At 42.7% G+C, this 17,044-nt stretch overlaps 9 protein-coding genes across 13 annotated transcripts; 5 read left to right on the top strand and 4 right to left on the bottom strand.

Moving 5' to 3' along the window:
• Positions 1-324: 324 nt before the first annotated feature.
• LOC138126872 (uncharacterized) lies at positions 325-1,397 on the bottom strand. Of its 3 annotated transcripts, none has more exons than XM_069042672.1 (4): positions 1,275-1,397; positions 806-1,222; positions 548-757; positions 325-498 (listed from the first exon to the last, which is right to left on the bottom strand). In XM_069042672.1, the coding sequence occupies exons 1-4, from the start codon at positions 1,395-1,397 to the stop codon at positions 427-429; spliced, it is 822 nt and encodes a 273-aa protein (XP_068898773.1). In that variant the 3' UTR covers positions 325-426. The 3 variants fall into 3 exon arrangements, with proteins under 3 accessions (XP_068898773.1, XP_068898772.1, XP_068898771.1); XM_069042671.1 differs by having other exon boundaries at positions 325-757; positions 806-961; positions 1,013-1,222; XM_069042670.1 differs by having other exon boundaries at positions 325-757.
• A 28-nt stretch (positions 1,398-1,425) lies between these two features.
• Positions 1,426-3,706, top strand: LOC138126885 (uncharacterized). The gene is made up of 5 exons (XM_069042688.1): positions 1,426-1,552; positions 1,604-1,786; positions 1,826-1,987; positions 2,030-2,179; positions 2,229-3,706. Exons 1-5 carry the CDS (start codon positions 1,487-1,489, stop codon positions 2,283-2,285), a joined length of 618 nt encoding a protein of 205 aa, XP_068898789.1. The 5' UTR covers positions 1,426-1,486; the 3' UTR covers positions 2,286-3,706.
• LOC138126884 (leukocyte surface antigen CD53-like) lies at positions 2,680-3,711 on the bottom strand. Its single transcript, XM_069042686.1, has 5 exons — positions 3,578-3,711; positions 3,319-3,501; positions 3,078-3,269; positions 2,838-3,026; positions 2,680-2,783 (listed from the first exon to the last, which is right to left on the bottom strand). The coding sequence occupies exons 1-5, from the start codon at positions 3,635-3,637 to the stop codon at positions 2,739-2,741; spliced, it is 669 nt and encodes a 222-aa protein (XP_068898787.1). The 5' UTR covers positions 3,638-3,711; the 3' UTR covers positions 2,680-2,738.
• Positions 3,712-3,889: 178 nt separating this feature from the next.
• LOC138126881 (CD151 antigen-like) lies at positions 3,890-4,989 on the top strand. 2 transcript variants are annotated; one of them, XM_069042683.1, is made up of 5 exons: positions 3,890-4,119; positions 4,166-4,345; positions 4,389-4,556; positions 4,597-4,806; positions 4,857-4,989. In XM_069042683.1, the coding sequence occupies exons 1-5, from the start codon at positions 4,060-4,062 to the stop codon at positions 4,917-4,919; spliced, it is 681 nt and encodes a 226-aa protein (XP_068898784.1). In that variant the 5' UTR covers positions 3,890-4,059; the 3' UTR covers positions 4,920-4,989. The 2 variants fall into 2 exon arrangements, with proteins under 2 accessions (XP_068898784.1, XP_068898785.1); XM_069042684.1 differs by having other exon boundaries at positions 4,852-4,989.
• On the bottom strand, positions 4,930-5,937 carry LOC138126880 (tetraspanin-6-like). The gene is made up of 5 exons (XM_069042682.1): positions 5,795-5,937; positions 5,565-5,747; positions 5,341-5,517; positions 5,097-5,294; positions 4,930-5,043 (listed from the first exon to the last, which is right to left on the bottom strand). Exons 1-5 carry the CDS (start codon positions 5,852-5,854, stop codon positions 4,981-4,983), a joined length of 681 nt encoding a protein of 226 aa, XP_068898783.1. The 5' UTR covers positions 5,855-5,937; the 3' UTR covers positions 4,930-4,980.
• A 151-nt stretch (positions 5,938-6,088) lies between these two features.
• LOC138126878 (tetraspanin-9-like) lies at positions 6,089-7,153 on the top strand. The gene is made up of 4 exons (XM_069042679.1): positions 6,089-6,229; positions 6,286-6,480; positions 6,522-6,881; positions 6,939-7,153. Exons 1-4 carry the CDS (start codon positions 6,170-6,172, stop codon positions 7,020-7,022), a joined length of 699 nt encoding a protein of 232 aa, XP_068898780.1. The 5' UTR covers positions 6,089-6,169; the 3' UTR covers positions 7,023-7,153.
• A 104-nt stretch (positions 7,154-7,257) lies between these two features.
• LOC138126879 (23 kDa integral membrane protein-like) lies at positions 7,258-10,708 on the top strand. Of its 2 annotated transcripts, XM_069042681.1 has the most exons (5): positions 7,258-7,420; positions 7,526-7,723; positions 7,773-8,126; positions 8,199-8,300; positions 10,690-10,708. In XM_069042681.1, the coding sequence occupies exons 1-4, from the start codon at positions 7,361-7,363 to the stop codon at positions 8,268-8,270; spliced, it is 684 nt and encodes a 227-aa protein (XP_068898782.1). In that variant the 5' UTR covers positions 7,258-7,360; the 3' UTR covers positions 8,271-8,300; positions 10,690-10,708. The 2 variants fall into 2 exon arrangements, with proteins under 2 accessions (XP_068898782.1, XP_068898781.1); XM_069042680.1 differs by lacking the exon at positions 10,690-10,708 and having other exon boundaries at positions 8,199-8,361.
• Positions 10,709-10,713: 5 nt separating this feature from the next.
• LOC138126883 (tetraspanin-33-like) lies at positions 10,714-11,713 on the bottom strand. Its single transcript, XM_069042685.1, has 4 exons — positions 11,558-11,713; positions 11,319-11,504; positions 10,913-11,263; positions 10,714-10,861 (listed from the first exon to the last, which is right to left on the bottom strand). Exons 1-4 carry the CDS (start codon positions 11,621-11,623, stop codon positions 10,787-10,789), a joined length of 678 nt encoding a protein of 225 aa, XP_068898786.1. The 5' UTR covers positions 11,624-11,713; the 3' UTR covers positions 10,714-10,786.
• A 2,463-nt stretch (positions 11,714-14,176) lies between these two features.
• On the top strand, positions 14,177-17,011 carry LOC138126876 (leukocyte surface antigen CD53-like). Its single transcript, XM_069042677.1, has 5 exons — positions 14,177-14,400; positions 15,479-15,673; positions 15,724-15,903; positions 15,955-16,158; positions 16,430-17,011. The coding sequence occupies exons 1-5, from the start codon at positions 14,341-14,343 to the stop codon at positions 16,502-16,504; spliced, it is 714 nt and encodes a 237-aa protein (XP_068898778.1). The 5' UTR covers positions 14,177-14,340; the 3' UTR covers positions 16,505-17,011.
• Positions 17,012-17,044: the final 33 nt, after the last annotated feature.

Genomic DNA, 17,044 nt, shown 5'->3' with positions numbered 1-17,044 from the left:
ACAAAAAGAGGTTAATAACGCTTTCCATACCGACTCCTGCGCAATCGTCTGTCTTATTTTAACATTGGGAATTTTATTTCTTATATTTTTTCCCACTCATTGCCTTCTTCCCTTGAATAGGTGGATTGAATTTTATTTTGAATCAAATAAATGTCATAATTTATAGTTACCAACATAGTATGAAAAAATATCTACCTAGGGTTTTTTAAATTTTACCAACCTAAAGCAATAGGTGGTGGTTTTTTGATTTTTGAATGGACTTTAGTTACCATTCTAACGCCTGGAATTAGATCGGTTTCAGCTGTGAGGATGTCAAAACCAACATTTCTAGTTTTCCTACTTTATTCAGCATTGTATAAAAATATAAAATATAACTCTAAATGTGCTTGTGGTGTCTTGATGACGTTTCAGCTAATTAATAACGGATTACAGAATAGCATCGGACATTTCCAGCTTCAAACGGTACAAGATGTGAAGAACTAGAAAGACTTCCAGAAGCTGAAATCGAGTTGCTTGAATGGAAGCTTAGGTGCGCGATTTCTTTTACCGTTGCTAAACCGTAGAATAGGCAAGCAACTGATGTTTGGATCAGAACGTCGGAGTTGCGAAGAGATGTGTACACAGTGGTTCTGTTGGTCTCGCACCGCGGCCAAGTCGTATTTGGTAAACAGGTCCCCACCACACTTACAGCACAACAACTCGGGGGATAAACTGGTAAATCTTCGAACTGGTACTCGGGAGAACCGCAGCAGTGAAACTACAAAACATCTGCGTCACTTCCGAAGCAAAAATCTTTGGCGCTTACGTTAATCTGCAAAGCTTCCACCGAACTGCGTGCTTGCTTGTTATATTTAAACTCGGCGAAGATTCTTTTCCGTATTTGGTCGCCGTCGTCTCGGCTGTAGATGAGGATAGTCATGTAGGCGAGCCACATCAGCTTCAAGACATTAGCCGTTCCGTACTGAAACAAGGAGTTGTCACGTCGGTGGTGGCGAGGGAGAGAGAGACGTACGTAGGCTATGGCGTAGCGGTTCATACGAGCGTAGCCGTAGATGCCGAACGTGCAGACCAAGATGCTCACGAAGAGAGTCGTCAGTATTATGAAGCGGAAGGAATTTGGGATTTTCTCCAAGGAAGGAACTTGGTCTACGCTTATCGTCAGAAGGTGGTAGACGGCATCGTCGTTGGTGGAGAACAACATGATCAGCGCTGTGAAGGCCAACTGACCAAATCTTGAGTGTGCAAAGTTGAGACGCCACAACCTTGGGACTTACCACTTTCGATATGATAAAAAATAGAGACAAGGATCTGTTCATCTCCGTGCAGATATCCAAGTCCATGGTGGTCTTCATTGATATTATATCCGCAGATCCATGCTCCGTACCTCCTCGCCTCATCGTTTTGTCTCTATTCGGTCACAAAAAGTGGAAATATCACTTTTGACGACACGTTTTAGACGTGCCAAAATCTTGACAAGTGTGCCAAAATGTGTGCAGGTTTTGTCAAAAACATCTTCTTATTAATACTAATCGCACTTAACCTAATCCTCTCGGTAATAAGTAACATTCCACTCAAAACCATCACTCTTTTCTTATCGATTTAGGGAATATCTTTCACCCTGCTGGTGATGGCGTCGGTGTTCCTAACCACCAACACTCCAAACCTCGACACACACCTTCACAACATTTGCATCGTCATTCTGATGAACGCTCTTCTTCTCCTCCTGGACACCGTCCTCGGGTGCATTTACGGAGTGTACAAGCAACAACAGTGGTCCCTCAGGATGGTGAGACTCTAGAAGCGCTCGCGTTCACCTATCTTTCAGTACATCTATGTTTTGTTCTTCATCGCCATCTTCAACATCGTCCTGGCCGTCACAACTTACACTATAGCCTACGCGGTTGACAATTCCGAGACCTCCACCGCCCTCAAACTGATCTTCAACTCCACCGAGCAAGCCAAAGACGTGGCGGTCATCCAACAACGAGTGAGTTAGATTTTGCAGATTCTGCATAACCCAAGGTCACAGTTTCAGTGCTGCGGGGTTGACAAAACCGCCAATGCGACCTGCAAGGACTTTCCGAGTTTCAAGCCAGGATGCATTGAGAGAGCTAGTGACAAGTTGAAACGGTACAAGATTGCTTTGTCTGCAGTGCTTTCGGTTACCGGATTCTTGACGGTGACTTATTGGGACACGCCCATTTTGGAGTTAACACCGCCCTTTCTAGTGTCTGGCCGGCCTCTTGGGCTTGTACGTCAGTAGGGTGATGCGACGAAACGTGTAAACTTTGGAGAAGAGGAGTTCAAGGTAAAACGACGACGTGGACCATTTCGATTTATTGTTTTGACAAGTTGGCACTAAAACGTGCAAACTCAACCCACTTTCGAGCAAGTTTTATCTTGTTGAAGGTCAAAATGAAGTCTGATATGGATTTGGTATTTCGGGAATTCGCTGTCAACTCCACTTAAGCATCTTATCAATTGTTAAAACTTTAATTGCCTTACAGATAGGACGTTGCGTCATGTTTTTCTAATACTCCAGATAGGTAAATTAGATTTTCTCAGAAAAAAATTAGATTTTTGTCACATGTCTGTTATCTTTGAAATGTTTACCAAATCGTTAAAGGATGCTTCACCCTGGTTCCAATGAGTCAATGAGATAAGTGTGTAAATGAAACATTTTGTTTTAGTAAATTTTATTGTACAATACTGTTGTGTAAATATTTCGCTTGAATATTTTAGTGTCTGTTCCTCACCATGCATGCGAAGATGGCTCCAACAAGCTGAAACATTTTAGAGAGTTATACCAAATCTTGAATTCAAACAAAAGTACTCACTTCAACAACAGCAAAACCTATCGCAACTCCACCAATCACTTTAATATTCGAAGTGATGACATCTATGAATTTATCTGCACATCCAACTGTAAATTTCTTGCTACGGTCACCATCTTCGTAACAACTGTCCGGTGTGTTTACTCCAGTAGAGTCCCAATATGCTGGACTGTTGACACCGCAACACTCGAACTAAAAACAAGACTGTCATTTTTGTGTTCATTCAAGACGATGCCGACTCACATCTTTCTGAATCTCATCAACCACTTTCCTCTTGTCCTCGTTCGTAGTGTCTTTAACATAGTCATCGAACACTTTCTTGACGGCAGTGGTCACCTGTTTGTTCAGTTCGCCGTCGTCGTTCTTGATGGCGACGAAAGCCAGAGCGCCCAACACGATTTGCAGAATGAGAAGAACTATCAAAATGACGGCGTACTGAAAGTTGTCGATGAGCGGGAGAGTTATTGTGGAGAATTTGACTTACAGAAGTCAGCAGGCAGCTGTTTTCTTTGATGGCTCCGCAACAGCCGAAGAAGGCGATCAAGAAGATTATGACTCCGACGGCGATGGCGAAACCACCTACTGAAAAGTCGGTGAAGCTCTCGATGCCCTTGTTCTCGTTCACCAATATTATGGCACCGATGGCGATCAAGACGATTCCGCAAACCTGAAAGGGTTGGAATTTGGTAATGCGAAAGGGTGAATCGCTTATTTAAATTTGACCTTGAGTCAAGGAGACTTACCACAATCAGAAAGTTAAAAAAGAACAGGAGGTATTTGGCAATTCCCGACAGACAACCCATTTTGGCAGAGGTATTTGAGAACGTAAACGATTTTTGTTGTACACTGGCGAGTTTGCTATCTTGAATAAATTGAACGTGAGATATTTTTACCTTTATATATCGCGTCGAACCTCACCTCTATTGTATGTTACTTTCGGTGTAAATTAACCGGCTATAGTTCCAGTGATAAGGCAGATAACGTAATCGAATAACAATGACTCACACTATGTCCTCTTTACGCACAACAAGTTCCTCAAAATTTCTGAGACACAAATCAATCAATCTTGATGTAAAAGAGTGACTAAAATACTTGGAATGCTACATTTTCTAGCGAGTTGGCTCTGGTCTCGTTAAAATAAATAATTAAAAAAAAATTGAGTGTGTATTTTTTGTAATTACTGACAGTAGGTGTCATTTGTTCAGTCAGTCAATCTCCGAAGACGATGGTATTTAGCGTTAGAACGGCACGAATGATCCTCTTCGTCTTCAACGGCGTCTTCACGGTATGCCTTTCCCTACTCAACCCCCACTCCACGTGCTCTTTTCAAGGTCTGCGGCGTCATCATGTTCATGTTGGGCGTCTTCATTTTGAACGAAGAAGCGAATGTGATCAAAGTAGCTAGTTTCTCTGTGGGCGGCTGCCTCGTCTCTCTCGGGATTTTCATCGTTTCCATCGCCGTGTTTGGAGGCGTGGCGGCCAAGTTGAAGCGTTCTTTCTTCTTGGAAATCGTTCGAAATCCCTCTAGAGTTCTTTCTAGTAACACCACTTCAGTATTTAGGTCTGCTGGGTTTGGTTGTCGTCTGTCAGATAGCCTTCGGGGTGTCGGTCTTCTTCGCCCTCCGTAACAGCAAGGGTCAACTCGACAAGAGGATCGAAATGCGCTTGAAGGACCACTTCGACACGGCAGAGCAGAGCCACCTGGACAAGATCCAGCAGAGGGTGAGACTTGAAAGGGAGTGTTTATATGTTAGTGTTGCAGCATCAATGTTGTGGAGTTTTGGGGCCCGATTATTGGCCGGAAGAGCACGACAGGGAGCGGCCTGATAGTTGCTGCAAAGGTAACAGGTGTCGAGATGACAACAAGAATATCTACAAGAAAGGATGCGTGGTGTACTATCAAGATGCGTTCGAGTTGTTGTCGAAAGGTAACGTCATCGGATCCGTCACTTTGGCGTTTTGCGCCATCGAGGTATGACTCATTGAGTAAAGTTTACCATTTAAACCTGGAGTCTAGAGTAGGTGACTGGGATCATTTTTACGATGATAATCCTCAATTACGAGATTTTCGAAGCTGCTAAATAACGGATGAAGGATCGTTTAATATTTTTATTTGTTGTTAAAATATTTATTTACAATAAAGATGTTACGTGTATTGCATTTTTTTGATTGAGAGTCTTATGTACCAAGCGAGGACAGCTGACACCAGCTGAAACACACCACGTGAGCAGGTGCGAGACTAGGGGTGACCAATTGACCTACCAGAACTGGCGAGAACCCGATAGCCACGCCTCCGATCACGCCCACATTCTTCTCTATGGCACCAGCGTAGACAGGCGCGCACCCCTTCTCGTAAGGCTTCTCGCAGGGTTCTTCCTGTTCAGCGCAGCAACTCATCGGGTACCGCTTGTTGAACATCTGCTTCCACCAGTTAGGTCCAGTGACTCCGCAACAGCGGAACTGAAACAGCGTTACCGACTGCACGATTACCAAACAAAGAATTTACGTTTTTCTGGATGTGGTTGATCCTCTTGACGGCGGCGTTGTCCTGTCTCAGGAACAGCTGCTGGACGGCCTTCTCGGTGTCGTTGTCGTCGTCGCAGTTGGCGCCGCTGATCGAGCCCAGCGCTATGGCCCCCATCACGATTTGCACGATGAAGAGCATCAGCAAGACGACGGCGTACTGGAAAAACTGCTGTTGGCGGGGTCAACGCATGCGGCGGGACTTACGTAAGTCAGGATGCTGGGTTTGCGCTTGAAGAGGGCCCAGATGCCCCAGCTGGCCAAAGCCAAGCCCAAGACGCCGATCCCTATGGAGAAACCGCCGATGGAGAGGTGGGCGAAGCTCTTCACTCCCTTGTGCTCGTCCACCTGGAGGATGGCGCCGAAGGCGAGCAAGATCGCGCCGCAGAACTACAAATCGGTGAGTACCATTGACGCAAAGACGAGGGTGGACTTACGGCGACCACGACGTTCAGGGTGAGGAAAACTAGGTACTTCGTGACTTCAGAGACGCCCATTTTTGATGCTACTGGCGAAACTTGTGACGAGGTTCCCGGTGATAATTGTGATTTATGGTGACATTTTGTGTGACGCTATCAAGGGCATCGGGTGGCGCAAGAGCGTCAAATTAGCGAAAGAGTTTTTCTTTCCTATGCATTTTCACAGGATCATGCCTCATCGGTGTCTATGTGAACCTCAACCTTTATCGGCGACTCTCACAGATATCGATTGTTTAATCAGCCAACTTTGGTGATTAAACAATTGGTAACAGGTTGTAAAACGTTGAGCCAGATAGAAAAGGTTTCGATGAAACGTGGCTTCGATTTTTGATAATGTGCTTATTTAAAGAACATGTCAGATCCGCCGTGCTCATCTTTAATCTCATATTCGTGGTAACAATACATTTTATTTGCTAGTTTTATGGACCCGCATCTCTAAGCTTTTGTAGGTTATCGGTGCAGCCTTGATCGCTATCGGAACGCTACAAAAAAACGCTTTGGAGGAAGTAGCTCCAGCCATTCCCCCTTCTTACAATTTCCGCCTGATTTCTCTCTTGACCATCACCAACGGCTCTCTCATCATTCTCGTCGCCTTCATCGGATTCCTAGCGGTCTTGCACAACAACCACCCTTTTCTCAACATTGTAAGTAGCCCACTGGCACCTTTTCACCTAATGTCTTCCAGTTTGGTTTCGTTGTTTTGCTAGTGGTCCTTTTTCAAGTCACCTTCGGCATCTTCGTCTTCTTGGAAGTACAAGATTCAAGCGACTTGTCACAGAAGGTTAACGCTACTGTCGACGATGTCTTTCGCGAAAATGGAAACGGCATGTGCGTCAATATTTTACAAGGCACTCTGAGTTGTTGTGGTACTTACGGACCCAGCTTTTGGAACCAGACCATTAACGAACCCTTTCCGTTGACGTGCTGCAAGGATGACAGTTGCACACGAATGTACGAGGAAGGGTGTCAAGATGCGTTCTTCGAGTTCTTAACAGACGCTTGTAGAATTGTAGCAGTTACGGTGATACTTTATTCTGCAGTTGAGGTGAGCAGAAGTTTAAATTTGCCGCCAAAACATTAAGATATTTTTCGTCTCTTGCAGGTTGTTGGTGCAGTTCTAGCCTTCAATTTGGCCAACCACGTGAAGAATTTATTTGTAAGAGATCTCGATTACTTCAAACTATGACAAATTTGCAATCGGAGGAAAATTGTAATTTGGTGTATTACTGGTTGCATAAAGCATTCAAACTCTGATTCCTGTTCTTGCCCACTTTTGAACAAAATAATTTTTAGTAAAGATAAAAATTCGACACAAAACATTTGTATTATTTTTCTAAAAGGTGACTAATTTCTAAATAAAACGGTAAAGACTGATTGCGCAGATTGCGCTGATTTTCAGGTGTAAATACTCGGAACCGTGTTACAGATAATTTTTTACTAACTACATTATTTAGATAAGATAACTAAATAGGTAGATAAGAAGTTCTGTTGCTTAACTGTTGAGGCCTACTTTAACTCACAACGATGTGTCTCGTACAAGAATGTATCAAGTTTGTTGTATTAGCGTTCAACTGCATTTTTGTGGTAAGTAATTCTTCTAGTGCTGGCATCAGTGTAAAAACTTCCACGAAAAAAATACACCCAAACAATAATCTTATCTATAATGCGAACGTCATCGATTTTTTTCAGCTTGTTGGGGCGGCTCTTATAGCCGTAGGGACCTTATATCAAGTCAACTTTACCGACATAACTAAAGCCATTCCTGAAGCTTATGGACACTTGAACTTGATCCCCATTCTCACCATCGTCGTCGGCTCTATCATCTTCATAATTTCGTTCCTCGGTTGCTGCGGTGCGATCAAGAACAGCCCCTGTCTTCTTACCACCGTAAGTGCCCCAACCTCCCATTTCCCTGTGCTAAATCAGACATTTCCAGTACGCTGTTATTCTTCTTGTCATTTTCGTCCTGCAAATCGCGTTGGGAGTCTTCGCCTTTTTGGAAATCAAAAACGAATCAGATTTGGAGAAGAACGTCAACACAACTATCGATAAAATCTTCCACAAAACCGACAAACCCAGTGAAGAGTTGATCGACTTGATCCAAGAACAACTTAAATGTTGCGGAACCACTGGCCCAGCTTCTTGGCCAGACAAGACACCGAAGTCCTGTTACGCAGAAGATAATCCTACGAAGATATACACTAAAGGGTGTCAAAAAGCTTTCTTCGAGTTTTTGGTGGGTGCTGCTAGAATTATAGGAATTGTGGTGTTGGCGCTGGCGGCAACCGAAGTGAGTGATTGATTTGAATTTGGCGCCGAGATTGCTGGCGTGGCGGGATATTTGAAATCTGTCGTGTTTCAGGTGATCGGGGCCACCTTCGCTCTCTGCATGGGCAATTCGGTGAGAAATGAAAGGAGAAGGCTGCACTACTAAGCGTTACAGTAAGAATTTATTCGTTCAAAGTTTACGTAAATAATTTGCAAAAAGTAGAATGTTTTTTATTCAATAAAGTATTACAATCCCACTATGTGGTTTTATTCAGTATTCAGTTTCAAAATCTAAAATTTACGTCTTCTGTTCTGATTTCTGATGGTATTTGCTAGACTCAGGGACAGCACGACTCCAATAATCTGCAAACGTCTAAAAAATGAAACAACTTTAAAATGAAGCCACAGACTTACCCCAATTATAGACAAGAGCAGGACTGTCATTCCAAACATTCTTTCTGAGCTTAAAACAAAATTGTACAGAGCAGTCTGGCAGTCATCGTTGTAAACTTTTTTCCTGGAGTCCCCATCTTCATGACAGCTCGCCAGTCGAGACCCCCAATTCCTTGGACCACTACTACCACAACATTCAAGTTTTTTTTGCATAAAATCGATCAATTCCGTGTTGTTCGACCAGTTTGTGTAAATAGCGTCGACTGTTTCGTTGACACTCCCTTTTAAATCTTCCTGGTGGCTGACCGACCAGAAAATGAAAATGCCGAAAATTATTTGCACGACGCAGATGACCAGAAGAATAATCGTGTACTGGAAGAGAAGTCATTTTTTGAGCCTGTTTGGATCAGAGAGCAAGTATTTAGTTACTGTTGTGACAAGAAAAGCGTTCTTTTTGAAGACACCAAAACTGCCAAATATGGTGATCAAGACCAGGAGGGATCCCAAGATGAGTAATATCACGGGAATGGCTAAGTACTGGTGGTACGACGACGGGATGGCTTGCTTTAGGCTGTTGAAAGTACTGACTAGTATTGCTCCCATCACAATAACTGCGATACCGACTATCTACAAAAAAAAAGGTCCATAGGTTCGCAAATCTGGATCGTGTGTATCTTACCAAAAAGATAATATTAAAGCTGAGGACTGTCCATTTTCGGAAGGGCTTAAAGCAAGCCATTTTTTCAGAATGCACTTTAATACGTTTATCAAAGTTAACGAGTTTATGACTGGCATTATGCAATAATGATTTATTTTATCGATGTTCAACAAACAGTAAAGTGTAGATAAAAGCAGAGATATAAAAGTAGCAAAACAAGTAGGAAGAAGAGGTACCTGTAATGTTTTTTCGTGTAATTTTTTTTTATGAGGGGGGTATTTTAAGAGCAACCGTCAGGGTGCGCTAGCATGCAAAGTAAAATCGGTGGCAAAGAAATAACTGTGAGGTACATTGTACGGAAGTACGGAACAGTTCAAAACAAAAATCGCGTGTAGTACGGCCCTGACAGGACCTGCATTATGCGGTGAAGAACCGAACAGTGGCCGGCGCGGCGTGAATGCCGCACGTCGAGGCCGCTTCCACTCCTTCGCCGACCGTCGTCAAGTATTGTATTCTCAATTTGGTTGTAGGTCGTAAAATTTTATTGCATATTATGAGGGATTTAACAGGCACAATGGTTGGGTTTGAAAAGGTTGGGAAGCGGCGCGTGCCGTTTTCCGTACAATGCAAATATACAAAATGTACAATACAACCCCGCTTAAAATATTACCTGCTAGTGGTAAACTAGGATTTATAAGCCCCCCAAGATCTTTAACTTAAAGTACCATAAAATTTTACGACCTACAACCAAATTGAAAACACAGTACCTCGTTTTTGCCGTGAGTAAAAGTCGACCGTGTGTGCAGTGAAGAAATCGCCGTGTAAATATTGATGGATGCGTTATTTCCGTCGCGATAGTGAAACGTGTGGGCACAGACGGGAAAAATTGCAGCGAGACGACAGGACGCGGGCTGAAGGTGGCGGTGACGAAACGTGGTGGTGCGAATCTGGTCACCTTCACCGTCGAGCTGGCAATATTTTTTTAACTTGTCTGGACACTCCATCACGACAGTTCCGTTTCTTGCATCTGATAACAGGAATGGGTTCACTTTGAGAACTGATGATGAACTGATGCCTTTGCAGCTCAGTTTCTCGTTCAATCCTACTAACGAATTGTAGACGCGTTTGCGCTGCGGTTGGAAGGAACTGCGATGAGATGCACAGTTAAGCTCCAGTGGCCCAATGCAATAAAAGCCGCCCAGCTGCGACACCAACCACAAAAATTATTTGACTTAATGTAATTCGTCTCGCGCGTCGCAATGGATCATAACAATCATTTTCAATGTTTTTAACGTAAAATAATTAATCATGTCACTGTTTTATTACTGACATTAAAATTAGAATGTACAACAAAATTTTTGGGAATTCTGCAGCTCTGCAGCACTTATATACCAGCCGCCCCTGTCCTGTAATGTGATTGGTTACTTTGTAGCGTTTCTATAGCAACGCTTGATTTTACCGGTCAGTTAGTTATTGGACCGTTCCAGAAACCGGGCATAAGCGTTACAGTAAGAATGTATTCATTCGTTCAAAGAGATGTTTATGTAATTAATTTGAAAAAAGTAGACTGTTTTTTATTCAATAAAGTATTAGGTACAATCCCACTATGTGGTTTTATTCAGTTTCAAAATCTAAAATTTACGTCTTCTTCTGTTCTGATTTCTGATGCTATTTGCTAGATTCACTGACAGCACGACTCCAGTAATCTGCAAACGTCTAAAAAATGAAACAACTTTAAAATGAAGCCACAGACTTACCCCAATTATAGACAAGAGCAGGACTGTCATTCCGAACACTCTTTCTGAGTGTAAAACAAACTTGTACAGAGCACTCTGGCAGTCATCGTTGTAAACTTTTTTGGTGGAGTCCCCATCCTCATGACAACTCGCCAGTCGAGACCCCCAATAGCTTGGACCACTACTACCACAACATTCAAGTTTTTTTTGCATAAAATCGATCAATTCTGTGTTGTTCGACCAGTTTGTGTAAATAGCGTCGACTGTTTCGTTGACACTCCCTTTTAAATCTTCCTGGTAGCTGACCGACCAGAAAATGCAAATACCGAAAATTATTTGCACGCCACAGATGACCAGAAGAATAATCGTGTACTGGAAGAGGTCATTTTTTGAGCCTGTTTGGATCAGAGAGAAAGTATTTAGTTACTGTTGTGACAAGAAAAGTGTTGTTTTGGAAGACACCCAAACTGCCAAGTATGGTGGTCAGGACCAGGAAGGATCCCAAGATGAGTAATACCACGTACGGGTTGTACGACGACGGGATGGCTTGCTTTAGACTGTTGAAAGTACTGACTAGTGCTGCTGCCATCACAATAACCGCGATACTGAGCATCTACAAAAAAAAAGAATCCACACGTTCGCAAATCTGGATCGTGTGTATCTTACCAAAAAGAGAATATTAAAGCTGAGGACTGTCAATCTTTGGAAGGGCTTATGCTTATGGGTAGCCATTTTTTCAGAAAGCACTTTAATCGTTTATCAAAGTTAACGAGATTATGACTGGCATTATGCAATAATATTTTTTTTTTATCGATACAAATAGTAAAGTGTAGATAAAAGCAGAGATATAAAAGTAGCAAAACAAGTAGGAAGAAGAGGTAAAAACTGTGTCCACTCATAGATTGCTTGACATAAATGTTACTAAAAATGTTCACTTACGCTATAACAAATAGATTCGGCGCGAAATTTTAAAAAATGGAATGAGCAGGTTTACACGTGATGTTTTATTATTATTCTGCATGTTTGCACTTAGGAAAGACGAAAGAAAACTTCAGTACAGTAGGAGTCATATATTAGGTTTTATTAATACAGAGTATTTCACGAGTGATAATGTGCCTGACGGAATAAAAAATGCAACCCACAATACATTTTCGAATTTCCAAAAAAGCTGGCTATTGAAATTAAAATATCCAGCTTTTTCGGAAATGGCTAAACACAAGCAAGAGATCAATTAATATGTATTCCTATTTAATGCATGAACAAAAATTACCTCTGTATCATTTTCGATGTTTGTAATGTCACTTAAAGTGTTCACAATGCTAGATTCTTGAGGCATTTCACAAATTTAAAAAAATCAACAAAAAATCGCAACGGAACAGATCAAAACAGCAACACGAAAAACGAATAACTTTTAAAACCAGAGAAACGGAAAACAAATCTCTAAAGATGAAAAATCGCAAATCTATAACTCCAATTTTTTTTTAAGTCAAAGTGTTGTCATGTTGGTATAAGCCGCTGGTTATTTGATAGTTATTAGATTGGCAACGTAAAATGTCAACTGTATGTCAGTCATTTTGATGTAAAGGCGCTTGCGCTATTGAAGGCGCAATTACATTTAGATAAAAATACAAAGTTAAGCTTGTTTGACACGATACTAAATTTTTGAGAAAATTTACTAGTAAATGAGAGAGGACCAATGAACGATCAGGATCTGACAAAGACAGACTATGATCCTGATCGTTCATTGGTCCTGTCGAGGGTCTCTCTCATTTTCTAACAAATTTACTACGAAATTTAGCATCGTGTCAAACAAGCTTTAAATGAGTTTCCGAAAACAAGGATCTAACACAACGAGAAAAATTGGCTATGATTAGATTACGTGAAGAAATGCAGACAGAAAAACCGACCATGCTAAATTGCAGTAAAGATGCACACATCATATTCGAGGTATTTTCTTTTAATATATGGGTTCGTCACTGCGAGGAACTGATTAGAGAGGACTGGAAAAAATTGATGGGAAATCTACCAATTGAGGACATTCCTCTTCCGCAGAATCATATTCGGAAGACGAATGGGGGTTAGATTCTGAAAATGAATAGGTAAACTGCTTATATAACCCATTAAATAAATTCCCATTTTCCTGTATATGTTAAGTTGCACTTTTTAGTGTGATTATCGTCTTTATTTCTTGTCTTTTGGTATAAAATTTGGTTACACCTGAAACTTTTCTGACATTTGGAAATTACTGATATAACCTCAAACCTGATCTAGGGAGATTTTACGATAGAGGTGTCCCGAATCGAAAGGTTTTAGGGTGGTACAGCCTGGTCTTTAAGGGAATTTCGACATTGACAATTGATTTAAAAAAAAAGGACTATAAATGCTTAAACCACTTGAGAGAACTGACAATTTCAAATTTGAAATGTCATATAATTTATTTTATCCAACATTCAATAGTAATATCGTGTTTTACTAGTTAGTTTTAATTGAGTAAACTGGGCTATAACTAGTCTGTTGTTTTAACCCACGTTGCCATTTGCACCGTGGGTTATAACATACATAACCCACGTTGCCATTAGCACCGTGGGTTATTAACGTTCATAACCCATCGGGAGCAGAATTTCATCAATAATGTCATTATCTAAAAATTGTGGAATATTGGATAAAACGTTGTATGGCATACGTGGGTTATTAAGTACTACCCACTCGAGGTAATAACCTACTCGGGCAAGCCCTCGTAGGTTACAAATACCTCTCGTGGGTAATATCTTAAATAACCCACTTATACCATAAATAACTATTTCGCGTGGGTTTCATAACAACCAATGAGAATCAGTGGCGCGAATGTTTCAAGATATTACCAACACAATCTATGATACTTTGTTAATATTTTAATGTTATGGTTTGGGGATTTTGTTATCTAAGGATATTTAAAAAAATGCATTCTATCAGTGGACGTAGTCTATCTGTAATTTTTTTTATGAGGGGGGTATTTTAGGAGCAACCCTCAGGGTGCGCTAGCATGCAAAGTAAAATCGGTGGCAAAGAAATAACTGTGAGGTACATTGTACGGATGTGATCGCAACAGTTCAAAACAAAAATCGCGTGTAGTACGGCCCTGACAGGACCTGCATTATGCGGTGAAGAACCGACCGGTGGCCGGCGCGGCCTGAATGCCGCACGTCGAGGCCGCTTCCACTCCTTCGCCGCCCCGTATACGGCGTCCCCGTCCGGTGGCACCGATGACGCAACCGCATCGATCAGCATTCGCCCCGCGTCGTCCACCTTTTATGTGAAGATTCGTGAAGCATTTCCTCCACTTCCTCCGAGGAAGCAACAGTCGGTTTCCTAGCAACTCGCGCGGCATACACAAAACCTTCGGGTCATTCGGCGCGGACGGGGGCTCGCAGGAGGCGTTCGGCACAGTGTTGGGTTCCGATTCGGGCAACATGGGCTGCTCCACGACCGTCGTCAAGTACCTGGTGTTCTTCTTCAACCTCGTTTTTGCCGTAAGTAAAAGTCGATCGTGTGTGCAGTGAAGAAACCGCCGTGTAAATATTGACGGATGCGTTATTTCCGTCGCGATGATGAAACGTGTGGGCACAAAATTGCAGCGAGACGGGACGCGGGCTGAAGGTGGCGGTGACGAAACGTGGTGGTGCGAATCTGGTCACCTTCACCGTCGAGTTGGCAATATTTTTTTAACTTGTCTGGATCAAGGTGCGACAATTCCGTTTCTTGCATCTGATAACAGCAATGGGTTCACCTTGACAACGTCAGCGAAAAAATTAAAATTTGTTATCGCAAAAAACCTGCACTACAGCGGCATTACCAGCAAACCTGCGCGTTTGCCACTAATGACTGACTCTCCATCATTGTCATTACTATTGAACAGTGCACCATGAAAAATTCAGCAATTAAAAGACGTCAATCGTCGACTTTTGTCGGTGGTACGCGCTCAAATCGTGTTTTCCGATCAACACGTTTGTCTGATTTGCGTGAAGGGAAAACGTCATGCGACATTTTTTTAACTAAAAATGTTCGTTAGTTTGTCGAGTTTTATTGTTGAAAATTGCGTGAAAACCGCCCCAAGACACGTGTTATTTTTACTAAAGCCATTACGTGTCGGGAGTAAATAGGAATGAAGTACAATGCCCATGAGTAAATGTTTAATAAGGGCACAAACAAAGAGTGGGAGGAGAACGGTCGATATTATCACGTATCGAACGTCCAGCGAGTGCAATAAAGGATGGAAATAAACAGTTTTATTCATAATTAATCACAACAACTATCGATTGTGTTTTATAATCATTACAAATCTGAGCGGACTCCTTGGGACCTTAATTGGGCCGATTTCGAATTTACCGCGATGACCGCGTTCGTTTATTTGCAACGCGAGGCCGGCGATTGGGCCGTCGAAATTGGCGCCGAAACTGTGAGTTTGTATTTGTCGTGGCGGCCACGCCCTTTTCGGCGCCTCTTTCAAACCGGGCCGACCGATTTGGGGCGTTTTCGATGAATTCGAGAGAAAGCAGCGCTATAATCGCGTCAATTAGATCCGACCCAATTAAGCGCATCGATTTGCAGATCGCCGGCGCCGGCTTGCTCGCCTTGGGCATCCTCCTCAAGCTTAAAAACGATGACATCCAAAACTTCATCCCGGACAAGTACCACTTGGGGCTGCCCCCCATCCTGCTCATCGCCATCGGCTCGGTCATCTTCGTGACGGCCTTCTTCGGCTGCTGCGGGGCAATCAAGGAGAGCACCTGCATGCTGACGACGGTAATTCGCCGCCTTAATCCGCCCCTGGCGTGACTCCTGATCGATTGCAGTTCGCCATCATCCTGCTGACGCTGTTGATAGTCCAGATAGCGATCGCGGCGTACGCCTTCCTGCAAGTGGGCGACACCGCGGACTTGAGGTCGTCGGTGACGCAGGTCGTCGACAAGTCCTTCAACCAGTACAACAGCTCCAAAGCGGTGCAGGAGGAGTTCGACTTCTTGCAGTCTTTCGTGAGGAGCTGGCGCGCTCGGAGGACATTTTGACGCATCTTCGTGTTCTAGTTGCACTGCTGCGGCGTCGACGGCGTCCACGACTGGAAGTGGGAGGGCGGCAAGCTGCCAAATTCGTGCTGCAGCAGCAACAAGAACTGCACCGTGGCGGCGACCAACGCCTACAAGGACGGCTGCGGCGACAAGGCGTACAAATGGTTCAAAAACGGGCTGGACCTCTTGGGGATATTAGCGGTGGCGATCGCCACCATCGAGGTAATAAACTAACAAGCGGATCACATGCGTAGGGGCGATAAATCAAAGGTCAGGGTGGAGGCATCGATCACCGAACGGGGTCAAGGGTGGGGTGCAAAATTTTTGATTTGACGCAGCTCGCATTGACATCGGTTCCGGATTATGGAAATCTCGGCCAACAGGTGGTTGTTTTGGTCATGCAAGCCGAAGGAACTAACTAGGACAAAACCTGTTGTTTGTCCCTGATAACTGTGCTTTTCGAAAACGTGAGCCAGTAGGGTTTCTGTTGCAGATAATCGGTGCCATTTTCGCTCTGTGCTTGTCGAGTTCCATCAAGAATCAGCTGCGCAGAGAAGCATACGCTTAGAAGTGGGAAATAATGGAGGAAAAATAGGAAGTTAGTTAATTGTTCGTTAGTTTGTTCGTTCACCGTATTATTATACCTTTATGCAAGAAAAGTATTATGTAAATATGTATGTTGTTTCTCTAATTAAAATAATACGTTTATATGACATAACTGTATAAAACGCAATGTACAAATTCTCAACTTACACGACTTTAGTGTTTGCGCCGCCCTTCTCTCGAGGGTGTGGTTTTAATTAATATAATGTCACAAGTGCAACTACATCACGTTAAACTACTTTACAGTGTCAAATTAAATGTGATAATAATTTTATATTTTTCGGTAGAGTTGTCTCGACTAATGACTAGATTAGGCATCAAGCGTACTGACGGGTAGAAACAGCGTTTACCAAAGAGATTAAAAGCATAATTCTAAAAGACGTATCCACACCGAGGCCTCACACTTAACACTGTTGTTGGTAATTTTTTTGTATTATTTATAACAAAATAAATTTCTACATGTCTCAGTGTACCATCTCTCGTTTTTTTTTCTCGCCCCGCAGAG

This window comes from Tenebrio molitor, chromosome 3 (genome assembly GCF_963966145.1).
Source record: "Tenebrio molitor chromosome 3, icTenMoli1.1, whole genome shotgun sequence".
NCBI classification, from domain to species: Eukaryota; Metazoa; Arthropoda; class Insecta; order Coleoptera; family Tenebrionidae; genus Tenebrio; species Tenebrio molitor.
The sequence above is the reverse complement of the archived record's forward strand: the minus strand, read 5'-3'. Positions and strand labels throughout refer to the sequence as shown.